General features: G+C 37.9%; 1 protein-coding gene across 1 annotated transcript in view; it reads right to left on the bottom strand.

Moving 5' to 3' along the window:
• Window positions 1-11,390, bottom strand: part of LOC149181715 (uncharacterized) — a 51,198-nt gene extending 39,808 nt beyond the window's left edge. Inside the window, exons 1-2 of the mRNA XM_089414299.1 lie at window positions 9,318-11,390; window positions 5,244-9,204 (exon numbers count right to left, since the gene is read on the bottom strand). Coding sequence (XP_089270425.1) covers window positions 5,244-9,204; window positions 9,318-11,390 — 6,034 coding nt within the window. The remainder of the gene's footprint in view (window positions 1-5,243; window positions 9,205-9,317) is intronic.
• Window positions 11,391-13,002: the final 1,612 nt, after the last annotated feature.

Here is a 13,002-nt window from a genome sequence, read left to right as displayed (position 1 = left end):
ATTCTTATTCTTTATGTTGATGATCTTATCCTTACTAGTAGTGATCCAAAACTTATAAACCATGTGAAGTCTAGCCTTAAAAAGCAGCTTGAAATGACAGAATTAGGACACTTGCATTATTTTCTTGGTCTTCAAGTCTTGCAATCCAAAGAAGGTATTTCCCTTTCCCAGTCCAAGTATGCCTATGATATTCTACACCACTTTCACATGGAAGACTGTAAGCCAACCCCTTCTCCCTTTCAGTATGGAGTCAAACTTTTAGTCACCTGTACTTTCTCTGACACTGATGCTACCTTATATCGTCAACTTGTAGGAAAACTTTTGTATCTGATCCATACCTATCCTGACCTTTCCTTTGTTGTTGGCCTTATTGCTTGGTTTATGCAAAACCCACATGAAATTCATTGGAAAGCAGTTAAACCAATATTTCGTTATGTTCAAGGTACAATTCAGTTTGGGATTCATTACAGTGCAGAAGCATCTCCTCTATTGGTTGGTTTCACTGATTCTGATTGGGCTGGTGACCCTGATGATCGAAAGTCTACCGCAGGTTATGTGTTCACTCTTGGTTCTGGACCTATTACATGGGCATGTAAGAAACAAAGTTCCATTTCTCTTTCTTTAGCAAAAGCAAAGTATCATGGCGTCATAGAAGCTAGTAAGGAAGCCTTGTGGCTTTGTCAGATCCTGTCAGAGTTTGGCTTTTAGCAGCAGCATCCAACTACACTTTGGTGTGATAATCAAAGTGCCATTCAACTATGCAAAGATCCAGTCCAACATCACCACAGCGAACACATTGAACTACACATGCACTTCACCAGAAAGCTCATTCATGGCCATGTTCTTGAAGTGCATTATTGTTCAACCGATGATCAAGTTGCAGACATCTTTACAAAGGCTCTCATAGAGGCGAAGTTTACTAAACTTCGATTTATGGTTGGAGTTCAAGAAGTTGTCACTAAGGGGGGATAGGCTCTAATGCCTCCTTCCTTCTCCTATTGTGTCATATTTTTACATCCGTCAATCCTATCCTAAGTTCTTCTTAAGGGGGATGTTAGTATATTCCGATACATAGGAAATAGTTAAGTATAACTTGGTCTAGTGTAGAGTTAGGTAAAGTGTGTTTCTTTACTATGTACTTTTGTAACTTACAATTTGACGGTCACGATATGTTCTAGACATTAAGTGATCCAATAGTTCATTCTCTCCTCGGTATTACTGACACCTGATCTGTGGCTTAACACCCGATTGGTCCATGATCTCTATTAAAAGAGCATGGAGGGTCATTTGTAGGGTGACCGTTCATGAGAGAAGCTTATGTAAATTTTCTTTCTTTTATTAATAAATTGCCTGAATTGGCCACATTGGCTCAGGTCGTGGATTGTTTCCCCCTTTGAGGGCTTTAACCACATCAAGAATACTAGTGTATTGATCTGTGATTTGTTTGTGAGTGGTGTCCTTTGGTGTTCTATCTGAGGAACTTACCCTGTAAATTCCTACTAAGAGGTAGCGAGTAGCCTCATCGTTGGTTGTATTAGATGGGTTTTCCTCCAGATGTGGTCTGTGAGCTGAAGAATTGTTGAATTTGCATGAAATAGCCTAATTAACTTTGAAAGCAACTAAATCTTTGTATAAGAAGCCTCTCGTACCCTCCCTATAAAAATACCATTAGAGGCAAAAATGTTGATAGCTAAGACTAAAACCCTAGACACAAAGACAACATAACTTTCCATCTCATATCTAAAACTATTTTCATATAAATCTATTATTCTTTATATTATATAATATAATATACACTTAAAATATATATTTAAATTTTATACATATTTCAATCATTTTGCAAATCCATTAATTCTTATTTTTCCAAATTTCCATCATCATTGATTTACCTGAAAAATCATCCTTAATTTACAGTGGTACTTTATAAACTAATAATATATGTAAATAAATTATAAAATTAACCAGTAAACAAAGCCTACTACGTTTTTACATACTTGTAATATGTATAGTACAAAAAGTGTTCCGTTGAACTCCATAATATGTTAAATTTAAATATCTTTCCAACGCATCAGTTAGTTCAGGACACATTCTTGTAGACTCTGAAATTTAAAACCATAAAAAATAAATTAGTTGAGACCATTCGTTGTATCTTCATAGCCACACATTTTTGAGATGATAGAATTTATGATTTTTTACTTCGATGATTATTGAGTAATTTATTACATATTTTTATTTATTTTGTAATTTATAATACATATTTTTATTTAGTTATTTATATAATATATGGATTTGATTAAATAAAATAGGGTGGGCATTTAAATTAAAATATAATATGAAGTTTTATAATTATATTGAAAGGAACTTTACACTCCAGTATAGATGAGATATTATAGTTTAATAATATTATATTATAATGTTACATTAAAAGATAGTAAAATAATATTAATATTAAAAATATTAATAATATTTTTTAATATTAATCATAAATAAAATATTTTTATTTTTATTTTGAATAATGTAATTTTGTATAAATTTTAAAATAAAGAGAGAAAATGTAATTCAAAGTAAAAGATTTTTGATTTGGTTTTTTATTTTTTAGGAAGAGGGAGATGTGTAATTCTTTCACTATTCAATATGGAGTTGATAAGTCGCATTTAAAATAATATTTTATATTACATCTAGTAGGAAGGAGACATGCTTGTTTGTGATCCATATATAATTGACATGTGGTGAATCTTACCCGGACCATAGGAGGGTCAACCCCAATTTCGAAATAATAATAATAATAATAATAATAATAATAATAATAATAATAATAATATATATCTATATATATATATATATATATATATATATATATATATCTATATATATATATATAACAAATTCCCATGAGCTTATACTGATATTGTCATTGGTCAATACCCAAAACATTATGGGATGAAAGAATCTATCACCTTTGAGAAATTACGAGGGTTGAAGATGAAAAATACTCTCTTATATTGTTATCTTATACCCACATTTGGTCTACTTTTCAAAATATTTGTCACACTACTAACCTTCTTGACTTTTAAGTCAATAACATTATGGTGATATTGAAATGCTTCTCTTAATGCTTTTCGAACATATAAATAAAATGCTAAAGAATTCTAGGTAATCTCTTACCTTCTTAAGGTTCAATAGACCATATCGATCTTAATGGATGTTAATAATCATCATTAACAACAAAATATGTATAAGTACTAGCATAGATCCATCCTAAACATGAAACTATCTAGTGCTGGGGGATTAAATCTCTTGATGTGCAAATTTTTATTCAAGTTTTACAGTTTAAAAGAGGTCTACACCTAAAGATATTTGATTCCACTTAAGGCTTGATACATCTATGATTAAGATGGATTTACATTGATTTTATATATGAATTCTCCAATTTTGAGGAGGATACAAAAGTACTTAGACACCATTCAAGTGAACTTCCCATCCAAATAAATGCTCTCTCTTATGGTTGTTGTTTTCTATATTAGAAACAACAAGGTTGTAATCTTGGGAGATGAAAGCACTCAATCTTACAATAGACTATTAGACATTCACAAACTCTCATATCTTCATGTTTTTGTGACATTGGATAGACTTTTTATGCAGCCAAAGGCTACCTTTCTATGCTACTCGTATGGTTTCCCTAGTGGCAGACTAGTAGTCACAAAAGGATAATTGTATTTTGGTTATATATATATATATATATATAAACTACATGTTGAGCATGGAAAAAATTACACATCATTTTGACCAACGTACCAATAAAATATTCTGACAATACAATCCATTATGAGATTGTAGTTTTTCATTGTTTAAATTACATTTTTAATGCATAAATGGATTTAGAGCTTTGAAAACCATTGGGCACTCTGATTTTGTAGACTACAAAATTTAAACTTGTAATTCCAATAAATCCTTTTGTGGCTAATGACCAACCACTATGGAAAATAGACTATAAAATTTAAGTGTAATTCCAATAAATCATTTTGTGGTTAATGGCCAACCACTAGGGAAACTAGACTAGTAGCACATAAAGGTAGTTTTTTTCCATATAAATAGTTTATCTAATTGCACAAGAACATGAAGATATGAAAGTTTGTAAAAATCTAATAATCTATTGTAAGATTGAGTGCTTTCATCTCCTAGAATTGTAGCCTTGTTGTAGATATGAAAGTTTGCAAAAATCTAATAATCCATTGTAACACTGAGTGCTTTCATCTCCTAGAATTATAGCCTTGTTGTTTCTAATATGGAAAACAAAAGCTATAAGAGAGAGAATTTATTTAGATGGGAACTCGACCTGAGTGGTATCGAGTACATTTGTATCCTCGTAAGAATTGTGTGCACATATAAAATGAACTAGCATAGATTCACCTTAACCCTAGATTTATCAAGCGATGAGAGGAATCAAATATTTTAGGCTTTGTCCTCTTTTAAAGTGCACAACTTGTATAAATATTTGCAAATCAAGGGATTTGATCCCTCTGGACACTTGATAGATTCAGGGTTAAGATGGATCTTTGCATATATAAAATTATATTACTTAATATGGGCATGAAAGTATTTTATTTATGGCTCACCGTGGAATACTTTTTTTTGTCATTAATATTTTCTTTTTAAACACTACATATCAACTCTATATTAAGTATCAAAAATTTTACATCTCCTAACATAACTAGCACAATGAGAATAAGATTATTAATGAATAGCCATAATGAATATTTATTTTCAATGGATAGTAATAATAAATATAACTAACACAATAAAAATAAAATTATTAATTGTTTATAAAACTTTTTTTTTTTTTCCGAAGAAAAAAGCCGAACTTTTCTATTAGTAAAATAAAAAAGTTACAATCGAATGAGTGAACATTCAGCAAAATTTTGCTTGAGCCATAGAGATATTCAAATCTCCTCTGTGGTGCCTTCAAACCATGTCTTTTAACAAGAGACTAAAAGTTCTCCTGAACGCGGCCTGTACAGCCATATCAAAAAATAATAGTCCAAACTGTCTCAAAGTATCTGGGTCTCCTTTTTGTAAGGAAAACAACCCAATGCATAATATCAAAAAACAATTAACTGTCTCTCCTGCTTCAGGAGCATTTGCAAGCATATTCAGACAAAAAAAAGAAGAGATATATTATGTGTATGGGGGAAGATCCGACACACGGATCTGATCCTGAAACTGCTCTGTTATCCTCCACGAACCCAGAATCTGCTGTAAACCTGCTTTAGAATACCTGTCTGCCTCTTCATTTTTATCCCTGTAAATATGATCAATGGAGAAAACATTAAAATGAAGTTTAAGATTTTGAATTTCTTCTAACAGTGGCATCAACATATAATTTCTGCATCTAAATTTCCCATTGACCCAGTTTACAACATTTGCAGAGTCTCCAAAAATCTGAACTGTGAGAACATTTCTATGAATGAGCCAGCAAAGGAGAAGTTTTAGGGCTGATAATTCAGCGAAATTATTTGTGCCCATCCCAAGACCCACTGAGGCTTTTAATGTATGTGAGGGACTTAGATGGATAATAATTCCGGCTCCAGTGGAGTTGTTTTGAGCTGCCCCGTCAAAAAAGGCCCAGGGGATGCCTTCTCTGATGATGAATTCCTTTCGCTGGTTCGATGAAGAAGGACTTTCCGGTTCAGGAATGCTGGCAAAAATAGCTGAGGCTTGAATTGCAATGACATCCGCTGGGGTGGCTTTTTCTTTAAAAATGCATCCATTCCGGGCAATCCAAATACCCCAACAGAGAATAGGAGGAAGGTTCCTCAGGTTTTTCTCAGGATAGTGGGACCACCAGTATTCCCAAGCAGCAGATAGTTCTTCCCCTTCCCATCTCGCGGTAATGTTCAAAAGTTTTTTTGTTTCCTCCCAGACTTGTCTAGTGAAAGAACAGTCCAAAAATAGGTGAGGAATGGATTCAGATGCAACCAGACATAAAGGGCATCTACTCGGCCCCTGCTTGAAGCGAGCTTGTAGAATTTCCCAAGTAGGAATCTTGTTTTTTAAGGCGCACCATAGAAAGATTCTGGCTTTTTTGGGGCATTTCAGTTTAAACAGAAGCTTCGCCCACCAAACCGGGGGGTCCCATCCCTTTCTCTTCATCAGGAAGTTATAGCCGGCCTTTGGGGAGTAAAAACCAGTCTCAGCATGTGCCCAAACCAGTGAATCTGGTTTGTCCTTTAGTCTGACATTTGATCGATTTAGTTCCTGGATGAAACCCCGCCACTCAGCTCTCCAAATGGGATCGATGTCCAAGTCCTCTTCTGATTTCCAAGCCTGTCCCCAGATGGACGATAACTCCATGCTTGCTATCTGATTTAAACTTTTGATTCCTTTTGCGTCAAGGTGTGCAATCAGACCAGGAGATAAAGCAAACAGGTCATTGCACCCTACCCATGGATCCTTTCCAATCCGCAGATTTTCTCCGTTCCCCACTTGCCATGCTAAGCCTTGTTCTATAATTTTAAACGCCTCAGTGGTTGCCTTCCAAATGACCGAGCAATTTCTGCCTTTCTTGTTTGGACTCCTGATCCAGTCTTCAAGCGGTACTGGATCAATGTATTTCCTTTTGACTACTCTAGTCCAAAGGTTCTCCGCCTTAACAATTCGCCAGCCTGATTTTGCCGCCAAAGATTGACTGAAATCCACGAGCTGCTTTACTCCCCACCCACCCCACTCCTTTGGTCTAGCAATCTTATCCCAAGCTACCCAGGGAAGCACTGAGTCTTCCTTAGAACCAGACCACAGAAATCTGCTACAAATCTGCTTGATTTTATGAATAATCCCTTTGGGAATCCATGTCAGTGCTGCCCAGAAAACCGGAATGGCTTGGAGAACAGAATTTACCAGAGTCAATCTACCAGCTCTTGACAACCACTTGAAGCTCCAGTGGGATATCCTTTGTTCAATTTTTGCCACTAACCAATGCCAATCCTGTTTTCGGTAAGACGACGGCTTTAACCAAAACCCAAGGTACTTGAAAGGCTGATCCATATGGCAGGTTTCAAAAGGCAAGTAGGATGTAATTGCAATCTCCTCTTGCCTGTTGAAGCCTTCCATGATAAAATGAGACTTCCTGGGATTGATTTGAAGGCCTGTAGCTTTCAGAAACAGGTCAATGATGTCTTTAAGAACTTTTATTTCATTTATATTCCCATTTGTGAATAACAATATATCATCAACAAATAGGAGATGAGTTATGAAAAGGTTAACAACAACTTCCAAACCTGTGAGCAAACCTGATCGCTTGGCTTTTAATATCAGTCTACTGAGGCCTTCAGCAGCCAGGAGGAAAAGCAAAGGAGAAAGAGGGCATCCTTGTCTCAGACCTCGCTGGCTTTTGAAAAAATGAGAGGCAGCCCCATTTATCAATACAGCGAAACTTACATTTGTAATGCACCCCATAATCCAATTTATAAACTCCACCTTGAATCCAAGATGTGTCAATAATAACCTGAGATACGACCAGCTGATCCTGTCATAGGCTTTGGAAAGATCAATTTTTAACACTGCCCCTTTTTTCTTTGCTTGTCTGATGCTGTGGATGGTTTCCTGGGCCACCCCTATCGCTTCATGAATTTGCCGGCCGTCCAGGAAGCCAAATTGCTCATTTGATATACAAACAGATAAAATAGGTTTCAGACGTACCGCAATGATTTTTGCTATAATCTTGTATATGGTATTGCAAAGGGAGATAGGTCTGAAATCTTCAAAAGAATCCGGATTCTCTTTTTTTGGGATGAGGGCAATGAAAGTTGAGTTAAAAGGGCCATAGATTTCTCCTTTCTTTCTTGATTCCTCCACAACTTCAGTAAGCTCATCACCAATAAGATCAAAAAAGTGAGAAAACAGCTCTATAGTCCAGCCATCCGGGCCCGGGCTTTTATCTTTTGGCATTGCTTTTATAATACGCTCTACTTCCTCCTTAGCCACTTCCCTATAGAGATTTTCAGCTTCCTCCCCTTCCACGAACCTAGGGAAAGCTTGGGCTGTTCTGATAATTTCGGCTAAAGAGATCCCCCCAGGATCAGAAAAGAGGGATTGAAAGTGGCTCTTACCCAGGGAAGAAACAACCTCAAAGGAAGACACCTCCCTTCCTTCAGGATCTTTCATCTTCCATATAGTATTTGCATTTTTCCGGCCCTTTGCATAGTTATGGAAGAATTTTGTATTTTCATCCCCAGCTTTCAACCAAATGGCCCTACTTTTCAGCCTCCACTCCTCTTCTCTGTCCAACAAAATCTTTGCTCTACTCTTTTCTAAAGCCAAAATTTTTTCTTTCGACTCCTGGGTTACATAAGCATCAGCTTCAGGATCTTCCAGCAAACTTAGAGCCTCGTCAATTTTAACCAACTCCTCATTTTGTTTCCTTCTTCTGGCTGAAGCCCATTCAATGGTTGCTCTCTTAAGCCTTTTTAAATTCTCCATAAAATGGGCTCCTTTATTATCCGGAGGATTTGGCCCCGGATGTCTCCAGGTATTCCTGAAAAGCTGTTGAAAAGACTCCTCCTGAAGCCAAGAGGCATTGAATTTGAAAGGTGAGGCCGGCTTTGAAGGGGGTTTTGAGAATTCAAGGAAGATGGGAAAATGATCCGAGTTTCCCCCTTCACCCACCCATTGCCTGAACAGAGGAATATATGAAGCCAGCGATTCATTAATGAGAAAACGATCCAATCTTTTTGCAATTCTCCCCTCTCCCGTTCTTCTGTTCCTCCAAGTCGGTTTAGCCTTTACAATATTTACATCAATCAAATTAAAAGTCTGAAGAGCTTTTGAGAAAAAATCTGACAACGGGTCTTCCCTCGCAGAGGGCCCCCAGGCTTCTGCAATCCCCAGAGAGAAATTTAAATCACCCCCTATTATCAGATTTTTATTTTTTAACAGCTCTTTAGAAAAAAAGTCATTCCAAAAAGGGACCCTACCCTGACAGGGTCCATACACATTTATAAACAAAAAAGGCTGATCAAAATCATTAGAGAGGATCTCCATACCAAGAGCATGGGGCAGACCCCAACAATTTTGAACCTTAAATCTTCCTTCCTTGAAACCAATGGCAAGCCCTCCAGAATGACCAGCAGCATCTAGAGCAGTGAAAACCCAACCCGGAAAGAGGGATCGCAGGATGGTTTCAACTTCAACACTTTTGCCCAAGGTTTCCTGGAGGAAAACTAAATCCGGGTTGTGACGAGTGATTAAATCTTTCAGAGCTAGTTTTTTGGGTTTACTAGCTAAACCCCTGCAATTCCAAGAAAGACAGATCATTTGATAACCGTCTCAGGGGTTTTTGCTGCTCTAAGCGCCCCAGGAATCGACATTTGTTTCCCGTCAGCCACATCAAATTTTGCCTTAACTTGAGCTTTTGAAAAAAGAGATTTCCGCCCTCTGCCTTTCTTAGAGGTGCCCTTAGACGTCTCAGGACTAAGACCACCCACCGTCTCCAGGATATCATGGGTGAAAGCGGGTCTCTTATTGTGAGATCTGAGGTTATAATGTCGGACAGAAGACGAACTACCCAAAACCTGACTCTTCTTAGAAATATCCTCACAGTTCAGTTTTAAAGAAGGAATAGCTTCTGAGAGTGATTCAATGTTTTGTAGAGGATCATCATAATTTGGAACCATAGGGAAATCCGACGCTATATCACCGTTAAAAGATTCGGAATTTACAGAGAAGATTAATGGAGAAGACTGCATACCGGATGGGGCTTCCTCAGATGGGGCGACCAGAGCTGCCTCTGGCTTTTCCTTGTGGGGCTGGACCTCTGCATCACGAGCCGGAATCTCCTCCTCCCGCGGCACGCCTTCTTCCGACTGGTGGATAGGATCTTCTTTCTGATGATCTACCTCAGTGCTGTTTGCCTCCACCTGAACCTCGGATTTCCCCAGCATTCCCTCCCATTCCTCTTCCTTGTTCTGCGTCTTCCTTCTTCTTTTCCCCAGCGGGCAATCCCTCGCCAAATGCCCGTACTCATGACAGCGGTGGCATCTGAAGGGAAAAAGTTCATAATCTAAGGTCTGCTCGTAAACATAGTCCTTATACTGTAATGTAACTGATTCAGCAAGCCCATCCGTCGGATTAAGCCTTACGAGGATCCTCGCCACCGCTCTTTCAAAGGTATGCAGGAAAGATCTATCAGCATCCAGATAAGTGCCCAAATGGTTCCCAATTGACTTAAAGACTGAGTCCACCCATAAGAACGGAGGTAGATTTGGAGCCCTGACCCATACAGGGATTTCGTCAACCTTCTCCTTTGAAGCATCGAACAGAGGAGACCATCTTTTAAAAAAGACAGGCCTATTCCCGAATGCCCAGTTTCTCCCCTCGACCCACTCCATAGCTTCTTTACTATCGAATTTAACCATAAACCAACCCTTTACCAACGTGGCGGTCCTGAAAGTATTTGCCGGGGTCTCCAACCACTGACTCTCTGCCCACTGCTTTAAAAATTTTCCAGAGACATACCTCCCTCTTGCTCTGCCCACAAGGGTACATTCTGCCACATCCAGAGCATCCTCGACCTGAACGTCCATACCTAGAACCAAGTTTGTGACCCGCTTCTTTTTCCACGGTTTGGCCTTCTTTCTTTTTTCCCCTACCTTCTCTGGTGCCGGCTCTGATTCTCTACCTCCTGAGTCAGGGTTCGAACCTCCTTCATCCCTTTGATGGAAATTTCCATCTTCCACGATTCGATGAAACTCATTGCCGGATGGGGTTTCAATCAAACCTTCCACAGGACTTCCCGCTTCACCTGGTGCCGTAAAGCCGCCTGCCTCCGCCTTTCCAGAAACAAAAGGGTTTGCGGAAACCCCCGGATTCGAAGACTTACAAAAACCCGCTAGAGCCTCCTCCTCCTTTGAAAAACTCTGCAAAGATTCTTTTGTAAAGAGGGTTCTGTTAACAGCCGGATGGCTGTTCCTATCTCCCGAACCTTTCCCAGCACACTGAACACCCCCCACAGTCCTCCACACCCCTTTATTTTGGGAAAAATTGATGATGTCCTCAAGACCGCCCGATGAAACAAAAATTTTTGAAGGGGAAAGGGACTTACTGTTTGGCGAGGTACTAATCTTGTCTTTCAGCGAGCCCGACCTTGTATGAGGGTTTAACTCCTCCAAAACCCTGCCTCCTTTTCCGAAACCGCTAGCGAGCTCCAAACTTTCTTCCAATAACCCTTTAGCCGGATTTGAACGCCACGGACCTCCACCCGGGAACAATGCGGACGTATGGCTGACTGAATGCCCTAAGATCTCATTGATATTTTTCTCCGTGACCTCCTTTCCCCAGACCGTAAGAATGTCTTCCGGGGCTGGGTCAAGATCAACCGATTCGCTTTGTTTTACCATGGTAAATACTCTCCGTAAAACTCTGAGACCGCCTTAACAGCCGTAAACCGATGAGAAGCTGCAGAAACCGCCTCTGTTTTGACCGTTTCAAGAAAAAACCGCAAAGGAAATACCGCCAGGAGGGATTCCACCACAGAGAAATCGCAAAGGAATAATACCGAAAACAGCCGTAAACCGCAAACCCCGTTCTCCGGAACCAAAACGCTTGCAGTCCTAATCCCCAGCTGTCGCCTTCTCCAGTTGTCCGCCTAAACCGTCCTCGGTGTATCCGCCAGCTACTCCAAACCCCGTACCGACAGAGCCTTCCCTGCGCCACCTGCATCACCTAGGCCTACGGCCTAGGGTTCCCGGATCAAACCCTACCCCATGCATTCTGCCTCCGGGTCAGTCTCAAAATTGATTTCAATTGCTTATAAAACTTTAATTAATATATAAAAACAAAAGATAAATACAAGCTATCAAACATCCAAATTTAATTAGTAGGCAAACCATGCACATAACCATCTCATCTAAGACCTCCAACCTAATGAAAAGATGCCGGTGGACACTGCATTTATCTGAAGGACTTGCATGGCTTGTAATCGGTAAGGGAGGGATTATATATCAAGATCCTAAGAAAAAGAAGAAGAATATGCTAACAGAAAAACTTAAGAAAAAGAAAACGCTTAGTCTAACAAGATGGAGGAGTTGCCCAAAAAGTTATGGAAATTCCTTGCTAAACCTTCCGAATGCCTTCCTTTGAGCCACTCAAATCGTTAAAAATTCCAAATGCATTCCCTATGTGACCTGGTTAAACGTGGCCGAAGGGGAACACAGCAGCCGTGTCATTTACCAGCAATTTCGTTGTAATTCCATTGACAGGAATCCAAAGGGAAAAAATAATTCCATCGATAGGAACATAACGTGTACTTAGTTATGTAGGTATGAATTGGCATTGGAGAAAGTAGTTCTCGCTTAAAAGTTTTCAGAAATTATATTTGCAGTTATGGTTGTTATTTTTCCATAAAAATTATATTTGTAGTTATATTCCTGTTGCTAAAATGGTAAATAAAGATAAGGTGATATATTAATAAATTTATTTTAAAGTTTTAAATTTAGAGATTCTGTACTTTTCTATGCAAAAAAATTGGATATCTACCTATGTATAAATTGGAGAATGGGTTCTCACTTAGAAACCTTTCAAAAATTATATTTGCAGTTATGGTTGTTATTTTTCTTTAAAAAATATATTTGTAATTACATTTCTGTTATTATTTTTGAAAAGGTAGTAATATTGATTTGATTTGTCTATTCATTATTATTAATTTTGTATTTATTATGATAATTTTTTTACTTTATAAATAATTAAAATATTTTTTTATTTTAATTAAAAAGATTGTTAGCATTTGACATATGTATCATCTTAAGTATACAATTCTCTCAGTTTTCACGAGGATTACCAATTTTCACTAGATGTAATTAAACAAATTGATAAAATTATATATATATATATATATATATATAATCTTTCAAAGTTTTGAACAAAATTAGATTGATGTAACTAAAAAGCTATTTATTTCATGTCTTTGTTTTATTACATTAGTAAGTTTCATGTTGTGTAGTCACTGCGATG

Source organism: Pinus tabuliformis, chromosome 3_2 (assembly GCF_031772625.1).
Source record: "Pinus tabuliformis cultivar Carrire ecotype Pingquan chromosome 3_2, CPIR1, whole genome shotgun sequence".
NCBI lineage: Eukaryota > Viridiplantae > Streptophyta > Pinopsida > Pinales > Pinaceae > Pinus > Pinus tabuliformis.
This window is presented reverse-complemented; position numbering and strand designations above follow the sequence as displayed.